The 20,824-nt window shown below is 41.5% G+C and overlaps 1 protein-coding gene and 1 pseudogene across 1 annotated transcript; both read left to right on the forward strand.

The window, feature by feature from the left end:
- The first annotated feature begins 509 nt into the window (after nt 1-509).
- On the forward strand, nt 510-2,041 carry LOC119903266 (annotated as a pseudogene).
- Nucleotides 1,901-9,602, forward strand: LOC119903268 (msx2-interacting protein-like). The gene is made up of 6 exons (XM_038719469.1): nt 1,901-2,776; nt 2,928-6,233; nt 6,386-6,718; nt 6,833-7,027; nt 7,239-7,397; nt 7,523-9,602. The coding sequence occupies exons 1-6, from the start codon at nt 1,901-1,903 to the stop codon at nt 7,652-7,654; spliced, it is 5,001 nt and encodes a 1,666-aa protein (XP_038575397.1). The 3' UTR covers nt 7,655-9,602.
- Nucleotides 9,603-20,824: the final 11,222 nt, after the last annotated feature.

The raw sequence follows: 20,824 nt of genomic DNA on the forward strand, positions 1-20,824 counted from the left end.
AATAATATTAGCACAAAACAAATTGAACAGAGTCGATGGTTCCGACCCAAGCTTGGCGATCCTGATAATTAGTCAGTTTGAAAATCTGCCAAGTAATGAGACATGTGACTTTGAAAAGGATTATATTGTGCATGATTCGGGGAAACCTATTCAGGATATGACCGATGATGACTTCTCTTCATGTAACGAAAGAAATTAGAAAATTTTGACTTTGAAATAGTCACTGCAAACGAAACGCAATTTTGCAAGTTCACAGAAGTTGAATGACGATATTTCACAAGTATAACACCCTCAATAGGACATGGTCACTTTTCTGCGAATGAGGAAGATGAAAGTTCTCATATATCTGTGTCAGTTTTAAACAAGGAAAGAAAGTCTTCCTTAACAACAGATGATACATTTTCACACACAGAGACATTAAACAGTTTGGGCCTGACAGCGACACATTTTCAGACTTCTGACACTGAGCTCCCAAAGCTTAAGACAAACTTGCTTGGCTGTGATGAGAGTTAATGCAACGATGGGAAAGACGGATGAAGCTGATACAGTTAGAATGGAAATGACTTTCCCAATTGATACTGCAAAACGCGAAAACATTCGCAAACGCCTTGGCCAGGATTTGGAACCTGGAGAAGTGCAGTCTGATTCAGATGATGATGGAGAAAACAAACACACCTTGCCCAAGTCCAATAGTTCCTTGTCTTATATCCTCAGGGAACGACGAAAGGATGACGGACCTGAAGCTTTCCGGCTCCTTGGAAAAGAATAAGTTTTATTCTTTTGCATTAGATAAAACTATAACTCCTGACACAAAAGCACTCCTTGAAAGCCAAGACACTGTATTCCTCAAGGGAAGATAATTGGTCTTTTCTTCCCTCACGTTTTCCAACCTCAAACAGCTGTTCAGATAAGGACAAGGTAGAGCTAGCACCTCGACCTATTCCTTCTTGGTATATGAAAAAGAAAAAGATTCGTACTGACTCTGATGAAAAGCTCCACAATAAAAAGGAGGAACTAAAGCCACAGGACCAAGAGCGTCAGGACCTGTTTGCCTCTCGCTTTCTGCACAGCTCAATCTTTGAACAGGATTCCGGCGTTTGCAGCATCTTGAACGTAAAGACCAAGATTTAGAAACTGGAGTTGGTAGGCCTAAGCCAGGTGCAACTGAGGCACAACCTGAATCTGGAATAGGTGACATCCCACAAGAACCCATAGTTCTTTTCCATAGTCGGTTTTTGGAGCTTCAACAACAAAAGGACAAGGACCATCCTCCACCTGATACTGAGAATGATTCGATAGTGGTGGAGATTAAAAGAGATGAAGTGCAGAATTGTGTGCTGTCTGATAAGGAATCTGACCCAGCACTGAAGCTGGATGACAAATCATCCAGCCCCCTATTAACCTTGTCAGTTTCACCATTTGTTCCTTCCCCTAAAGAAATGTCTTTACCAGAAAAGAAAGAACTTTTATCTCCATCTTCAGATCAACCTGTGTTATTTGTCAAAGAAGAAAAGTAGAGCCAGTTCTTGAGGTACCTCCGTCTCAAAATTCTCTTCCTATGGAAGACTTAAAACCAGTTGCTCCTAAGCTAATCATAACCCCTCCACTTGCCCTTCCTGAGCCAGAGAATGAAATAGATACAAAAGTAGATATAATTGAACCCAAAGTGAAAATTGGAGATAGTTTTGCTGTGGAACATACTCCTCTTGCGGAAGATAAGCCTCCCACTCCTGGCGGTTCATTAAGTGGATTTGAAAGAGAAACTGTAGAATTCACTTATTCTGACTACCCAAAGATTGAAGAAAAATCTGAAATTATTAAGACAGAACCGAAAATTGAAAATCAGGAAACTAAACACTTGGAGGAGTCTCAGAAAACGGAGACAGATAGTGAGGTGGGCATGCCAGTGCTAGAGACTGAAATAAAACCATTACCAAACCGCAGACAGCCCAAGAGTAAAAGGGCAAAACCACTGTCCGTATTATGCACTTCAAAGCCTTCCCAAACAGTTGCCACAGAGAAACCTGCAACACGAAAGAGTGAACGGATTGACAGAGAGAAACTCAAAAGGGCCTCCTCTCCTCGTGCAGAAGTACCAAAAGCATCATTTGAGTCTAAAACCACATCCAAATCACCAATTCATGCATCAGATTCTGAACAAAACCTTGAGTCAAGTTTGATCCATGGGAGAACACGTCGCAGGAACGTAAGGTCAGTCTATGCCACGCTACATGAAGACGACCAAGCTGGCAAAGAGGTGGTTGAGTCATCACGCTCCATGCGCAAACGTGGTGCTGATAAAGAACCAATACAACAAGATGTTCAAATTCCATCTACCAATACAAGGCGTGGGCGCCCACCTAAAAGAGGTGTCAAACGAGGTGAGGATGCATCACCAGTTAAGGGGGATCAGCAGAAAATGGTGGAAGAAGAAACGGAGGAAAAGGAGACCTCAACTACTGTAGAGGTTGTGAAAGCCTCTGAGGGATGGCGTTCACCCCGCACCCAGAAACTGCAACAAACACAACTGACTTCATCTGCTCCAGTTAACAGGAAAGGAGGCAGAATAGACAAACAGTGTGGCAGCACTACAGTGCTAGCTGAGCAAGCTGATCTGGCAGGTCATGATGACTCTGAACTTAAGCCAAAAGCTGATTCCGAACTGTTTGGGAAATTATCTGAAAAGGCAGAAAATGCAAGCTCGCCGGTGCACAGAAAGGAAAAAGACTTAAAAGATTCTGGTGGAAAGAAATCTACTGATGGGGATATTGAAAAGGTAGACACCAGCTTCTCTGAGAGGAGACAACAGCCTGAAAAGAGTGTTAAAATGAAAACGCCAAGGCTGAAAAGAAACACCAAGCTGGACAGTGATGATAAATCACACAGCTTAAAAAATCTTGAGATCCGTGTAAGCGTTGATGACGTGAAAGGTTTACTTCGTTCAGAGGACGAGGAGGCCTGAGACATTTGAAGCTCCTACTATTACAAAAAACAAGACAGTAGTGCAAGAGAATGACGAAACTAAGATCACAAGCCTTCCAAAAGAATCAAAAGAACCTGATGCACAAGAAAAGGAAGACACCTTATCAGAACCTGAACTTCCTACTGATCCAGCTGCTTCCCTCTTAGCACGGCAGATGGAACTAGAGCAGGCAGTTGAAAATATTGCTAAACTAACAGTTGAGCAACCTCCTCGACCATATAAAGAACCACCTTCAGGGCAACCTACCATATCGCCTCCTGTTATAGTAGAGCCCGAAGGTGAGGTTGAGGAGGAGAAGCGAGCTAATCCTGCTAGCGAAACTGAACTTGCAGCCGCTATTGATTCCATCACAGCTGAAGAAACATGTGCAGATGCGGATGGTTTTACAGCTCCTCCTACTTACACGGCCCTTATTCCTCCTCCTGAATCCTTGATATCCCCGTCCTCCAATGAGATTATGGAACCTGAAACACACATGGTGATCAACAATATTCTTGCAGCGGACTCGGATGATGGTCCTCTGACATCCAGCCCAAAAGGGCCTATGGCAGAGTCTAAGGCAGCTGAGGAGACCCCTCTGCTTGAAACACCCAAGAAAACAGGCAAAGTTAGAGCCAAAACCCCAAAGAAGTCGCGAAGTCGCAAAGGTGCAGCTAACAAAAAAGGGGATACTGTGGAAGAGGCTTCACAACCAGAGCCTTCCCTAGTCAAATTACCAGAGTCGATCCCAGAAGACCCAAAAACCATCAATTCAAAAGCAGTTACTGTAACAGCTGGGGCAACTGCAGCAGCCTCTGTGGTCACTGCCGTTGCAACTTGTAGGCGTGATGTTACAAGTGCTATAACTGTAGATACCCCCAAAGAGGCAGAACAGCCTGAAGTTGAACAGCCTGTACCCAAAGAATCTGCCTTTCATTCAGGTGCAAGCAACATCTCCAGTTGTAAAAAGCATCCCCAAGCAGCAGAGCCATCCACCCCTGCACTTGCCCCTGCTCCTGCCCGCCCACAACCTGTATCCCAGTTCAATGTACCCCTGCTGCGGCCTGCCAAAATGGCACTTTCGCCAGACTGGCCTCCGAGAACTGAAGAGAGTAGAATCTATGTTGCTCCTTCGTGCCACGTCACAGTGGTAACTCCTTCTGCACCAGCATCATCTACACTTGGAACCCCTTCATCAAATCCCCCAATGCCTCCTGACACAAAGGCCTCAGATATTGACCCCAGTTCCAGTACCTTACGAAAAATCCTAATGGAACCTAAATATGTGTCTGCATCAAACAGCAATTCTATACATACCACTTTGGTGACATCTGCACTGTCAGATCCTTCACGGATGTCAGAGAATGAAAATCCATCTGATACAGTGGGTTCAAGACAGTTACATCTTGAAGAGAGACCACCTTTACCCCCCCAGCCCATACACCACAAACCCTTTCCACTAACTGAGTCCCAACAGAACTGTGGAGAGAAGACCCAGCATACAATTATTTCTCCTGCTACCTCAGTAATAAGTCGAATTCCGATGCCTTATGATACAGAGGAAACTCCACGAATTTCCCTAAGCAACCGTAACACTGGCATATCTATTCCCAAGCAAAAATTTAGGTCAAACTCTAATGAGAACAATCGTTACCATGGCATGGATGTAGTAGAAGATGGGGCAAGAGGGCGCTCTGTTGTTGAGACCACTCCCTTTAGTGCAGGCTCCGGACCTGGCCTAAGGGTCAATACATCAGAGGGCGTTGTTGTTCTGAGTTATTCGGGACAGAAAACTGAAGGAACTCACAGGATGAGAGCCAAAATTAGTCAAATTCCTCAAGCCAGTGCTGGTGATATAGAGTTTCAGCAGTCTGTGTCTAAATCTTCGGTAAAGCAAGACACACTCATGACATCATCCCAGTCGCCCACCCCAAAAGTAGCCGCACCTCCGACAGTTTATGGGCACACAGGTGTTCTCTTGACAGGCCAGTCTTATAATTCACAACCTGTCATTTCCAGTAACAAGCAGGAGAGTCTTGGTTGTGACAAGTCTGAAGCTCCGTATCACACAGCATCCCAGGGAGGCGTGGTAAAGATGTTCCAACAGCCAGTTAGTTCTGCTCAAGTCCTGATGTACAACCAAGCTGTGATACAGCAACATGGCAAGAGAGGACTGGGGACAGAACCTCTGCCAAAGAAGATGGACATTAGCAAAGCTGTTCAGCAGTCTAACCTCAGCGCAGTCATGAGTCCACACCACCCATCACTATCTGGAACCCGCATGAGCCCCAGCCCTGGCATCCCAACTGATCGATCAGCTCTACACCTAAAGCAAGAACCCCAGTCCCCACGAACAGCTGTTCACTCCCCTTCACCCTTTGTCAAAGCCTGTCCTCCAAGCAATTCTCCTAGAGGAACTTCTGTCGTTCTAGGTCATGGCATGCCACAAATGTCGACATATCATTCTAGTATGCATCACCCACACTCAGAACAGTCCTCCGTCATAATTCAACCTCACAGTGTTACCCAGTCAATGGCTCATGAAGCCAGGATGAACACCCCACCAATGTCTGGGATAAATTATGTTAGGCGAGGTGACTCCCTCTCCTCTCCGCACCCAGGGCCTCCACAGCGATCAAACACACCGCAGCCTAATATCATTCGAGATATGGTACTGCAGTCTCATTCAAGTCCCCAGGGGTCGGTATCAGGTGGTGGTGGCGGTAGCAGTGCAAGTGAAGAAGACCCCAGACACTTTAACCAAGCCCTTAATAGACCCTCTGTTCCCCAGCTCCAATCAGATGTAATGATTATTCACAGTGATCACAGAGGGCTCCACCCAAGCATACGTATGGAACAGTACAGAGACATGCACCAGCGCATCCTCATGCATCAGCAACTGGGAGAGCAAGCTGCTGTAGAAGCAAGACAGTCACGGACCTCAGAGACTGGAACAACGTCTTCAAGCAACATCTCTGGACCTTCAAAGAGTCCTATAGTGGGGAAGAGCAGTGAACATTCCACAAAAGAATCTCTTAAACCACTAGAAGGAAAGCTGATACATCCACCCTCCAACGAAAGTCGAATCAGGGGCGTCCACGCATCAAGTCCCGTCATGGTGTCTCCTCACTCTCATGGGGTTCAGCTGGTGCATCCAGGAGGTGCAGGCTCCTTTCCAGTATATCGAGACATGCGAGGGTTCCCTTCCCAGTTCACAGGACATTCTTCATCGGGACACAACCTGGCTAACCAAGGCGTTACATCTTCACAGGTCACTTGATATGATATCTATTATTGGCTTTAGACATATTTGAGCATTTGATTATATAGTGTGTATATTTTGCATTTTCAAGTTAAAGATATTCATATACACATACAAAATATGCATAGCTTTACTTATTTGGTATGTATTTTCTTAACCAGGTCCCTCGTGAGCCTGAGCTGGTTCACAGGAGTAAAATGTCTCAGTCACATGGGGGAGGAAGTGATTCCAAGCCTGAGAATTCCCATCTTCGCCATGCTACCTCTTCAGATGTCTCACACATTTCCCGAATACCAGGGGATACGATCTCACCCTCATACCAATCTTCCTTGACCTCCCCTATGGCTCTTACTCACAAGCCAGATCTATCTCTACAGAAAGGCCCTCCAGCCTTCCTGCCCACACCTCCACCAGCAGGTTCACTGCAGCCACGGCCTGATGTGAAGCTGGAACATTCAGGACATCGTTCCGTTGACATGGTGCAGCTTTTGACGGTAGGAAGACAAATTGGCCAGCAGTGTCATCATACAAGGAGCAAATTTTCAAGACAATAACAAAGACAAAAATTTGTTTTTAAAAAATATATATATTTTTTGTTTTATGTACAGAAATATCCTATTGTATGGCAAGGCCTGTTGGCACTAAAGAACGACCAGGCTGCTGTCCAGTTGCACTTTGTTTCTGGCAACACCATACTGGCCCAGCGCTCCCTGCCACCCCCAGAGGGAGGTCCTCTTTTGCGTATTGTCCAGAGGATGAGGCTTGAGGCTTCCCAGCTGGACAGTGTGGCACGCAGAATGACTGTAAGTATTTTGCTTTTTACTACCTAAAAAGCAGGTTCTAATATTTGGGTGAAAATATTTAATGAGACTAATCATAATATTGCAGATTCATATGTTGTAGCCAATAACCTGATCAATGTTCTGTTCTGTTCTAAAAAGAAAGCATTTGTCTTAGTTGTGGAGATGTGTGTTTATGTTTAAATTGGTGATAAAGACTTGTTGTTCTTGGCAGGTGGAGAATGACTACTGTTTGCTACTGGCCCTACCCTGTGGTCGAGACCAAGAAGATGTCCTTGGTCAAACCCAAGCCTTGAAAAGTGGCTTCATCACCTACCTGCAAGCCAAACAGGCAGCTGGCATCATCAATGTTCCCAACCCTGGCTCTAATCAGGTCTGTGGTCACTGAAACATTTTCTGTTCTACCTTTCTTTTTTCAAATTTTACCTGTGTTTCATAATGAAATATGAAGATTTAGTTTCCTACCTCATCGTGTTATTTTCATTTTTGAATTCACAGCCAGCTTATGTGGTGCAGATTTTCCCACCGTGTGAATTCTCGGAGAGCCACCTTTCGCGCCTGGCCCCGGACCTTCTCAACAGCATCTCCAGCATTTCTCCTCACCTCATGATTGTCATTGCCTCTGTTTAGTTACCTCCATTTTTACCTGAACAAAGCCAACACCAGCCCTTTTGGACTTGTCCAGTTTTGTAAACTGGAATTGCCTCATATTTTTATGAGTTTGACTTTTTTGAAAAATGTAATTTAGCATGCACTCACCTTTTCTTCTTCACTTCACCAAGTCCTTAAGTCATTCAGTGACATTGAATTCCAAAAACTATACCTTTTACAGAGAGGATCTGAAGGGTTGAACGAGGATTTTTGATGATCATATGTGACGTGTCATTTCATTTTTGCCATTTTTGGAGGTGTTGTGCATAGCCTTTTCTAATTCATAGCATTCATAAATCTATGGATTGAGACCTTCCTATGGGATATTTTTTACCTTCATAAAAGTGATTGTGATTTTTTTTTTTTATTTTAAACACAAACGATGTGAGAAGTCATTGCACTATGTTAAGGAAAAAATTGTGAACTCTGTACAGATTTGAGTATAAAATGATAGATGTAAAGGAACTACTCTCGTGATCAGCCATCATGCTTGTGCAAGATAAAAGAAAGTCATTGCCTGGAAAATGATAAAGAATCATTTCCGCCTGATCAATCAAACTGCTTTTGCTCCTTCACCATCAATCAACTTCTACGTCATTTCCGGACTCAACTCTCCATCCCGAAGTGTTCCCTGCCCCAGGAACTCGTGAGGGGACGTTTAGAGTTGTACAGTTTACACTCAATGCCTCAACAGGGGACTATATAAAGAATATTTAATTTGTTTATTTTTGTTTGCATCTTCTAGCCTAAGGGTATTGTGGACAATTGTGAAACTGTAAATATTATACATATTTAAAGACTGAAGTAATGTGGAGAGACCAAGTGAATTATTTTACAAGACAGATCATCAAGTTCCAATGTTTTCTTTCTTTCTTTGAGAAGGGGCAAGAGGGTGAAAGGATCTGTTGTATCCAGGAGCGATATTCACAGGAAGGTGGGTTTTTTTTTTAGTTTTTTTTTTTTTTTAATTGATTCAGTGCCAAAATGTCTTTTGCAAACGCTCAACTCACGCAATGTATCTTTAAAAAAAAAAAAAAAAAAAAAAAGTTGATCAGAACCTATTTTCATATGTGACTTTGTATTTTGCCACTCAGAGGGCAGACTTGATTCATTGGTTTTGTATTGTCCATCAACCCAACTCTGTTACTACAGTGCTTTTACATTATGAAATAGTATCCTCATTTTGAAGGAACCATTGTATTGTAGGGTTGCATTTCTGTTTGTATTCCTTTTATCCTCTCCCTGATGTGGTCCTCTACTGCCCCCTCCTGTCTGAAAATCATCCTCTTGCATATTAAGGACTGCACCCTGAAGTCATTTAAGCCGTGACTTCATGACAGATGTGCTATAGCATGCTTTATTTTCAAATCTCATAATAGTAAAGTAAAATCACAGAGGCAAAGAATGTGAGTTGAACTTATCATCATGCCGCTAATGGATGTGTTGATCATAAGTCTCCATCCCTGTCCTTAACTGTCTCCTTGAGCCAAGCTGTAAATACTAATGTCCTTAATCTGTGCTCTTGTGTATTTCCCCCCTTTATAATTGTCTTTCTTCAGGGTCCTTTTTTGTTTTGTGCAACAAAACAAAGCAGTCTGAAAGAGACAGGAGATGAGGTATGTGAAACCGATGCTGAAAGTAAAACCATGCTTGTCAGTTTTGTGGTGTAAATATTTCTATGACTGCAAGCTGAATACTGTCATGGTTGTGTTGAAGGCACTTATAATTTTTGATAAACAAATGAGAAGAAAATACAAAAAACAAACAAACAAACTTAAAACGGTGATTAATATGAAAACTGTCTTTTGATCAATCTTCATTTTGAGTGTACTTTGCTGTTCCTCCATGAGGACATTTTAAACTGTAAAATAAATGGTTGTTTAACTTACTTCTGAAGATCATTAAATGGTCCGTCACTCTTGGTTTCTGTATTTGTGACTTGTGTTTTGATTTTGATGCTCTGACTGGGAAAAGAAAGAAATCTCCAGAATTATGACTGTGGATCAAGAAAGAAGACTACAGTATTGAATCTGCTCACTATCTGGATCCATGAAGTTGTGTTGCTCAGCAACATGCTGAAACACTTTCTGAGAGTTGCAGCAGTTTAAACAGTGAAAATACTTAAATACTTACCTGATATACCATCTCTCATCAGAATCAGTGCTGCAGTCCATTCAGCAGTCAGAAGATGTCAGTATCTGCCTAAACTACATTACTGAGGTTCAAGCCCTGACACAGCTTTGTGAAGTGAGTCAGGCAACACAGAAGTCAGTAGTAATTTCAATTCACAATGAAAGTGATTTGTTATTGGAAACTGTGGCCTTCATCTTGATATGACCATGTATTTCCTGGAGCATAGAATTTTCCTACATCTTTGAATTTGAATGTGTCAGAGGAAAGTGTCCACTATTAGAAGCAGAGAACCACCAAGACATTTGTCTTTGACTTTGATATTGTATGCCTAAACATGTCCGTCTTAGTCAGGGAAGATTCTACTATCTACTACCATTGTACTTCATTGTATTGGTGCTTTAATGCATATAGAGAATGCTTTCTCAAGTCATCCCTCATCTTGGAAAAAATAACGGGGAAATTATCATTTTAAAAAGCATTGTCTTTCACATAAGAAATATATGAAAAGGAAAAATGCAGTGTGCAGAAAACACCAGCACTGTGTCAAATATTTATGAAATGACAAAACTTGAACGTAAGTGACAAATTCTAAAAAATATTGTTGTGGCTCAGTTTTTAGAGCAGTGTTCAAATACTGCTACGGAGCAAGACAATTTGAGCACCATGGCTGTCAAGACTGCCGACTCATCCCTGACGAAAACAGCTCCATGGTTTCGGGAATTTTAAGGGTTTCCGGCTGCACCCGTCAGTACAGTACACTAGCTAACAGATTCCCCAGAGGAAGGCCTGTGGGGATTTAGTGGTGATTGGAATTCCATTTGGAAACATTTGGTGGTCAGGGCTGCAGGATCTTTCATTATTTTTGGAAGTACTCCTTAGAGTACAATTAATTACAATCAAATGCAGAAATTCTGTGAAGAGACGCCAACATAGTGTAGATTTACTAGGATTTTTATTTTATAAGAAAACATTTATGTAACAACAACACTGCTATTTTTCATCTTCAAGTATGATGCTCTAGGTCAAGGCTTCACATAAAAAAGGATGACACTGAGCAGCAGCAAGCTGGTGACTGTGCATCCAAAGGGGAGTACAGAGGGCCAGGCCCATGATTTACTCACTTTCTCTCTGCTGTTATTATGCCTACAGTAGAAAGAAAAGAGGGTAACCTCGGGGAAGAGGTGAGGCATAATTGATTTCTAGTGCCTTGACAGGCCTAGAGTTGGAATGTTAATTGACGCCCTGTTTGCAGGGAAAAGAAGCAGACCAGATTGGGATATGGCAGTGAAAATACAAGACTTAAGGAGAAATTCAAAATACTTCCCTGCATGTTCCCCCTCCTCCAGATTTGTAGTTCTTCTAAGATTACAGGTTCTGCCTTTGAGCGATGAAGTGAAGTCAAGGAGGAGTCATGTGCCCTTGTCCTTAAAGTAGACCCTTTTTCATATTTCTGAGCCGTTCTCCTCTTGAATTCTTTGCCACAAGAAGACATTTTGAAAGCCCAATTTTAGCTAGAAAATGAGAAGAATGTTAAAAATTCAGAGGTTGGTTTTTTAGACACTGATAAGTGCTTGTTTTCTTGTTTGTGTCCTTTTGGCATTGAGTTCCCTACATTCCATGCTGGTGTTTGGACAATTTGTCCTTACATGAGATCACAGAATAAAACGTGTTTGCATGAAGCTGTCCATACATTTTAACCCGTGCCCAACTGGACCTCTCATTATCACTGATTCTGGGCACAACTGGTTGAGTGGTTACATTACTGTTCAATGAACTTAAATACGAGATGCATGAACATAGTCATGACAGGAGCTCTGGAAAAATCTGTTTTGACAAGCATTTACCCGTAATCTAACAGCCAATATGAAAACTGACAGAAAGAATTGTTGAGAGTAATAAAAAAGAAGCTCAGAAGGTTTTGAAAGTGAACTTATGCTCAACAGATGATTGCCTGGCTGCTTTTCTTGCCACAAAAGCCGTAACCTCCATAACCAGAGGCAGCATTAATATTACCTTTTAAAAAGCCACCAACCTTTTGTTGTGAGCCTCAAGCCCGACTTGTGGTTGTAGCTGAAAATTTGGCTCACCTCTGCCCGCAGCTGCTTGGGGGAATTTTTATACAGCAGTGCTGTGATTTGTTCCAGGTCATAGACATTTAGAAGCTTTTGTATTTGTGTGTACTCTTTTGTGGACGATGACTCCCTCATGTGATTCTGGGATTTGGGATGTTAATTGCAGTTGTTAGCTGCTGGGAATGTAAATCAGGCTTTCTACATAGTTTGTGGATTTTTAGTGTTGTTGTTGCATTTTTGTTTCATGCGATATTAAAAAAAGCCTCTTCAAAATACATGTTCTAGCTTTATCAGCTTTCATAAAACCTTAAAGCATTTCTTTGTCAGCTCATCTCTTAGAACTGTGTGAATACATTTCAGCTTTTTTATTTGGCCTCATTTGTGAAATGAGAAAATACATAAATCCAGATATTGTAATTATTTGTATAAACACATTATATACTGAATAAGTTATAAGAGTAGTAAGTCACTTTTTTTCTCATTGAGAGATTGTAAACAAACTACTCTGCTGTCTATAAATGTTTACCTTCTATTGCTTGCCACTGAACTAACCTTACTCTGTCAAGCTGGTGACTGTGAGGCAGTTATGAACAGTCAAAAGTGGCCCCTGGCCGCCCCTTGGCAGTGCCCCAGGCTTTTACTGGTTGTTTCTTGTCACATTATTGGCAAGGATATCAATAGACCAAACTCCCAAAGAAGGAACGAATGAGATGTTGTCTCCACTGGCCTCATCAGTCTCAAAGACGGAACAGGCACTAATGTGAGAGCAGGAGACGTAAGTCAGCATTTTCTAATGAAACAACCACTCACACAAAGTAGACATGGCTGATTTAGATGTTTGCTTGATAAGGTACTATAATACAGATTCTGTTTGTTTATTGTGCTGACATTACTGTTTGCTAATGGTCGAATTAATGATCAGAGCATGTTTGGGAGACAAACATTGCTTGGAGCCTAAGTGTAAATGCTTTAATCTGAGAGATTTAATGTGAACATAAACTGCAGAGAAAGCATGTGAGTTAGATTAGATGCTGTTTTAGTGTTTTAGTCGGCCTACCAGAGCATTACAGTCAGGAAGAAGAGGCAAAGGTCATGTGGATAAATACACACAGACTCTATCTAGTAATTTACAAAATGTTTACGGGGTGATATCAGTAAAACTTTAACTTTCAATCCATCTTGTAACCCTGTAAATAAGTTGTCATGCAAACAATATGTCACATAGCTGAATTATAATATCTGTGCATGTAAAGTGAATGTGCTTCTCCAGGCTGAATATGAAAGGTCAGCGTAAGGCAAACACCACTGAATGAAATGCAATGATTTCATCGCTCCACTTTACAATTGACATCAGTTAGAAATAGATCAAATGACTGACTGGGTTACATACACATTAGGTGTGGTAAGGCAATTCTACAGCTATATGGCCTCACCCTTGTGACTCAAGACTCATAACACCTTCCTTACGTCAGTGCTTGGTGTCCTTGTAGCAATTTGATATCTGCGATGTAATGCGTATTCTATTTCTCCTTGCTTTATTTGGTTTCATTAAACCTCTGCTGTTCTCTTAGACAGCACTAAAATATTATGTAAATGTGACTTTAGAGGTTTTTAAAAAAATCTGTTCTGCATTTTTTTTCATGTATAAAAGATCTAATAAATGAGATGAGGCACCTGAACATTATTAGTTCCATAGGAATGCACAATTTAGACAGAATGTTTTTCATCAGAGCACTCTCTAGACTATCAGAGGCAAACATGGGCTATTAAGCCATTAGCATTCTTGATTCCTGTGCAGCTGGAGGAAATCACTTCTTAAATGTAATAGTTCGTTTTAATCAATAACAAAGAGCAAAGATTATTACAGCCACATCTTTAACTGTCAACCATAACAATTTAGCTCAGATTTGTTTTGTGACAATTTGTAAAATTGTAAAACACAAAAGAGGGACCTACTTGTAACTGCATTGCTGCAAGGACACTACTAGTGGTCAAAAACTCCACAGGGTACCTTTAACTTGTTGAGTAAAATATAAAAATTCAGAACACAAGTAGGCATGAAATACCTTTTTGCAATTAAAAGCATTCAAATGAACAGTAGTTAAATACAGTGCTACGGTCCATATATTACAGTGGGTACTGTGTTCATGTCTTGTTCCATTCCTTCTTTCCCGGAGCGGCAGGGTTTGAGTTGTGATCTGGCTCCAGGGAGATGTGAAGTTGATTTGCAGTTCTTTCACTTTTCAGGGAAAATAAAAGACAGACTCGTGTGTTGTCTCTGCCTCCAGAACCCAATTTGTCAGCCAGTGTGAATAAGTGTGAGAGACTTGAAATTGTGCCTTGGGTGGCAAAACTGACGTGGATCCGAGGTCACTTGAGGTGGGTGTTGGTTTGAAAACAGTGTGTATGTGCCTGACTCATTCTGAAATAAGTTTCCAGAGGTGGGGCGGGGGAGTACAAAGAGCTTTTATGCCAGTCAGGATGTGTTGATTGTTCAGCGTGCCCTGCCTGCTTAGTGCTGAGCATCCGCGCAGGGAAAATAATGGGGTTGGAATTTTTAAGACTGGAAAATGCTAAAGTGGAATTAAGGATGAGGTAAAACACAAAGTAAAGCATTTAACAAGAACTGTCAGGATTCCTCAACAGTGTTCTTTTCCATCATGTGTCTGTTTGTGTTTGTTGGTAGGCTAATTGTTAAGTCTCTGCATTGCTGGCTTTTGAATCTCCTCTGCTTAGCATCCAGTGCACTTACAAGCTGTAAGTTGTTTACAAGAATATCACTGCTGCCCTCAAACCTCAACCATGTTATGATTTATGGAAAGTTGTGGTCTCACCAGAGATTTAGGAAATTACCAAAGACTAGTTTCACACAGATTTATATCCTGGTGAGAGACTCTTTTGCCTTTAAAGTTGTGTAAACTGGAACATGGTGCCTCTGACAATAGTAGATCTATAATAATAACTGGCTATTTTGCATTTTTGGTGATGGTTGGTTAAAGTCAAGATTATTTCCCCGAATTCTTATGAAATTGCCTTTAAATTTCTAACTTAGGAATATGTATTCTTGAGCAGAGAAGAATCTTGTTCCATTTTAATCTGCATTGTTTTAGTTGAATGAGCAATCTTTTGTGGCTTAAAGTTACTAGGTAGAAAGTGCCCTGTAAGGTTGGACTTCAAATGCAATTGAAGAAACACAAAAAATGACTATTTTATTAGTTGTTAGCTGGGCCATGGTTAGGATCTTGAAACATTGGGGGCTTAGCCCAGAAGAGAAATCTTCACATTTTCCCCAGATAATTACACCCTCTACCCCACCTCCCGACACGTACCAGCACACTGAAACATACATTTCCCGTCTAGGTGAAATGTACGCCAGGGGCAAGTTTGTGGGGAAAAAAGCTGTTTTTCCTCACCCATGTCCCTAAACCATATCAGACAATGAGGTGTGTGCCAGGTTTTATGAATTTTCAAGCCATTTTCAATTGCACTGCTCAAATGTGATGTCGATCACCACACTTATGCTCCTGAACCATATGCGTTTCGTGGCTCTTTGAGCATCCTAAAGTCCTCAGACATCTGTTTAAAGAATTGAAAATGATGCAGAAAATGCAAAATGGCTGACTTCCTGTTGGGTAAAAACTCAACTCAAAGAAAGAAAGAAAGAAAGAAAGGAGCACAACATCTCATGAAGATCAAAGCGACTTTGTCCAAAACATAGCATGTGTTTGGGAGTGCCACGCAATTTTCATGTGGATTTGAGTATCCTAAGACCTTAAAAAATGTGTTTCTGGTGGATAATAATATCTGAGCAAAAACAACAGGTTCCTTGAACTTTGTGCCAAGGACACCATTGGTGCCCTGGCACTTTCGTGCTCGGACCCTAATTAGGGGGTGTGGGGGTCCTTCCCAGAAAATCTTGAGTGTAAGGCAAGGCAAGGCAAGTTTATTTGTATAGCACATTTCAACAACAAGGCATTTCAAAGTGCTTTACATTAAACATAAAAGCAACATAGGGAAAGTGAAAAAATAAAACACATACACAACACACAAAACAAGATAAAAAACAGGGTAAAACAGGACAGTAAAAGTTACAGTCAATCAGGGCACAGAAAATCTAAAAACAAAGAAAATGAAAACTGGACATTACAGTGCAGTGAAAGGTACCAATCTATGGCTTTAATTGAATTTAATTAAAAGTGGTGGTAAAAAGAAATGTCTTAATTTAAAAGAACTGACAGTTTCAGCAGACCTGCAGTTATCTGGGAGTTTGTTCCAAATATACGGAGCATAATAACTGAACGCTGCTTCTCCTTGTTTAGTTTTGACTCTGGGGACAGAAAGCAGACCTGCCCCAGACAACTTGAGAGGTCTGGATGGTTCGTAATGAAGCAGAAGATCAGAAATGTATTTTGGCCCTAAACCATTTAGTGCTTTATAAAATAACAGCAGGATTTTGAAATCAATTCTTTGTCATACAGGATGCCAATTCCTTTCCTGCATTCTGGTGACATGCACCAATTTCTGCCGGCCCTAGAACATCTTTCATGACTAAAACCTATTTTAGACATTTAATGTAAGCAATAGTTTGTCACTCAAAGTAGCTTGAAACTAAAATATCAGCTATACATTATCCAGTACACCCAGTTTCTGGAAAGACATGTTGCTGCTGATTTAATCATATGTCACTCTTCAAAGCTTTGATCGATACAAATGCAATTCCATTTAGCTCCATTGAATTTTGGTGGAGGCAGAAATCTCAGAGATGGATATCTCAAAACATCAGCAGATAAAACCGAAACTATCTGCTTGGCTACACCCCATAAGGGTATGTGATGAAATATGTTTTTTTGTGATTTCAGTGATCTCAAACTTTGTTTCAGCCTTTGAGAAACCTATTGGGTGTTAATTTTTGCATATTTTCTCAACTCAGCAGCAGACTTCAGAGAAGGCAGTTTGTAAAGTGTAAAGGCCATGACTGTGACATGGAAGTATTAACTGATGTCAATGTATTTGTTTTTAGCAATGCTAGCAGCGTTTGTACAAATATTTGATTGTCATCAGAGGATGAATTACAATTATTTTTGGTGATCCTCTGACATTTTCTCTACTGCCACCATGAGGCTCACCTTTTTGGTTTTGAAATATCTTGACAACTATTTGACGGATTAACATTACATTTGGTGTAGATAATCAAGGTTCCCAGATTCTCCTGATTTTGGTTTAGTTTTCACTCATCCTGTAAAATATCTCAACTTGTACTGGGTGGATCGGCACAAAAATATGCGCCTGAAAAATTCACAGTCATTACAAAACTTATTTTCTCTTTTGTTCTCATCTCACGCCCACATGCTAGCAGGCATACCTCATCAGCCTCACAGGTGCAGAGAAGGACTTGCTGTGGTATCTGGTGTTTGTTGAAAGAGATCAACAGGCAAGAACAGGCTCTTTACGAAGCGGTCCTGACAGACTTTCTTTGAAATGGGCTGCCGTTACAGCATTGTGATATACATTGCGCCGCTGAACCACCTTTACCACCATCCCTTGTGTTCAGTGACTCTCTAATATGGTGCGCACGCACACACACACGCACACACACACACACGCACACACACACACACACACACACATACATACATACGTGCAAGCATGCGCACATCCTGCATTCCCACACTTGAATCTATGGATGTAACAGCTGCAGACAGGCTGTCTAAACACTGCAATACTACAACTGCTTCTGACAGCACTGCATGTGAAAGTGAACTTGTGTGGATAAAGTAGTTTGCCATCTGGAGGGTCATTTTAGGTGTGTTTATGGTGGCAAAGGGTTAAAAGACTCTAGCAGTTTTCTATCTTTTGGCAAAGCCAGCAGTTGCATGGCACCACCTGAGTTCCTCTGTAAACAAGGAAATAAAGCGATACCATCTCTTATGCTGGCATTTTAGACACATACCCATACATGCCTCACCCTGCAATATCACCTGACTTGCAAGCTACGCTTTTTTCTTTTTTGGGGTTACAATTTTGTCTTTCTCATTGACACACCCAGGTGTGGCAGCTAGTGAAGATTAAGGTGGGGATACTTTAGAATATTACTTTCAAATATTTTTTCCTGGTATTCCTCAATTAATTTTTTAAACCATTTTTTGTGACAAAAATAAAACTGCAAATCATCACAAGTAATTCATGTTTACCAAAGGAATTGTAAATGCTCTGTATTTGTATAGCGCCTTTCTAGTCTTTTCGACTACTCAAAGCACTTTTACACTACATCTGCATTCACACACTGAGCTGAAGTGCTCAAACAGAAACTAATATTCATACATACACTGGCAGAACAGCCACCAGGGGCAATTCTGGCTTCAGTATCTTGCCCAAGGACACTTCGACATGCAGCCTGGAGGAGCCGGGGATTGAACCGCCGGCCTTCCAATTAACGCAAAACCCGCTCTTTCTCCTGAGCCACAATCACCCCTCATCTCTTGTGTACTTGAAAGGTGGAAAGTGAAACAACACTTAATAGACACACACTAGAACAAAATAACTCCGTGGATAATATTACAACCACTACTGCAACTGCTACGACCACTACTACTGCTAGTTTTGCAACTCTACAACTGCTGCATTCAATCAAAACATACATGTGTAAAATTTGATCACTTCACACATCAACACTTCAAGTCCAGAACAGCAGAACTGAACAATTTCCCAATTATTATATAATCTGGAAAATTTCTTTATACTAGTCATCAGTATTTATAGGGAATGTGTGGCTCTTTAGCTGTGCGATGCACCACTATGTTCACTACCTAGTCACAAACTTTCTTGGTTAATGAATCCCAGGATGTCTAATGTAGCTGCTAACTAGCCGTTTGGTGGGTTTATGCAGCCCTGTTGCTAAGGCGGGCCGCTTTCAGTCCATTACATCATGAAATGTATCAGAACTTCTTAAATGTAGATGTGTGAAGTAGCATTGAATGGAAATAAAATAAACATCCAGCCTACTTCAAGACCAGCATGTGAGCACACACACACACACACACACACACACACACACACACACACACACAGAGACACACACAGCTGTTCCAACACTTTCACTGGTACTGCAGGCCTTCGTTACTTGGTGTCAGAGTTAGACAAGCCTAACATGCCTACCTCAGCGAACCACAAACCACCTTGGGGAGGTGGGCTCCAACCACCAGGACAGGTGCTGTTGACATGACATCACTGCCTATTGTGGTGGCTCTCACATATCCAAGACCAAGCAGTGATGACAGCTGCAACTGTGAGATTATAGACATATAATACTAAAGAGAGTGTGACCAACAATCCAAGCGCTAGCACTACTGTGGTCTCTTTAGCCTTACAAATGAAGAATTAAAGCTTTTAGTAGCTGTGGAGATAAAGTGCAGCCGTGACAGAGATTTATGATTAAGGCACAATGTGGGATCTGTGATCACACAGAAAGGAAATGATGCATGAATCATCCTCAACACATCAACTGAAGACTGCAGTGGTTTAATTATTATTATTATTGTATTATTAATGGCTGGCCAACTGTTTAAATAACCAGAGAGCAGCCTTTTGGCTAAAGAGTTAGAGTTCTGCAGGCACGATTCAGATATTTAATTTTTGTGTGAACTCAGCAAAAGTAATACCCCTGTTGTATGAATAAAAATAAGTAGTTTTAAATATCAGAATCTTGGCAGAGTTGAGCTGTTTGCTTTTTAAAGTTGTGTAGTTTGGGCATCTGACCAAGTAGGATCAACAGTGAAGCATCACTCACCTGTAGCTAATTGCTACTGGCAGTGTGGGTGAAGAGAGGATCGGCACGGAAACTGCAAGTGTTTATCCTACTGTTGATCTTTAAACTTACCTACCACAGCTTTAACATCTGAGGCACCTTTTTAGGCGAGTCGTCTGCAGATTATACTTAGTCAGCTGGACTGAGAGGAGCTATTTTAGATTTAATTCAATTCAATTCAATTCAATTTTATTTATATAGCGCCAAATCACAACAACAGTTATCTCACAGCGCTTTTCATAAAAGAGCAGGTCTAGACCGTACTCTGTGATGATATTTACAGAAGCCCAACAGTTCCCACCAAGAGCAAGCACTAGGCGACAGAGGCAAGGAAAAACTTCCTTTTAAGAGGCAGAAACCTCGAGCAGAACCATGGCTCAGGGTGGGCGGCCATCTGCCTCGACCGGTTGGGGTGAGAGAGAGAGAGAGAGAAAGAGAGAGAAAAAGAGAGTGAAAGAGAGAGAGAGAGAGAGAGAGGGATGTAAGGAGAGAGAGAGGGGAGGGAGGCAGCCTACACAATATACACACAGAGGTACAGACAGCGAAGGTAATGTTGCTATAAACTAAATGAAAAATGGTACAGATATTTATAATGTTAATGGTAACCATCGTAATGTTAATGATTATAATAACAATAAGACTAGCAACAATAGTCGTTGCAGTAGAGGGTGTCGAGTAGGAACACGGGGGCAGCAGGCGACCCGCAGCCACAGATCCAGACTCCACAGCTCCAGAGCCAGAAAACCTGCAGGAAGTGATAGGAGGAGAGAGGAGAGGGACGAGAAAGCACAAGACTACCAGAAAGGGGAGAAGTTGTGTTAGTAACATGCAATAATGGGATAAGGTTGCATACAGAGGGAGAGAAAGTAGAGGAGAGAGGAGCTCAGTGCATCATGGGAAATCCCCCGGCAGTCTAGGCCTATAGCAGCATAACTAAGGGATGGTTCAGGACTACCTGAGCCAGCCCTAACTATAAGCTTTATCAAAGAGGAAAGTCTTAAGCCTACTCTTAAATGTGGAGATGGTGTCTGCCTCCTGAACCCAAACTGGAACCTGGTTCCACAGGAGAGGAGCTTGATAGCTGAACGCTCTGGCTCCTAGTCTACTTTTGGAGACTCTAGGAATCACAAGTAACCCTGC

Source organism: Micropterus salmoides, unplaced genomic scaffold (assembly GCF_014851395.1).
Source record: "Micropterus salmoides isolate LMB-PRFRI ecotype aquatic unplaced genomic scaffold, ASM1485139v1 Ms_hic_scaffold_1430, whole genome shotgun sequence".
Taxonomy (NCBI): Eukaryota; Metazoa; Chordata; class Actinopteri; order Centrarchiformes; family Centrarchidae; genus Micropterus; species Micropterus salmoides.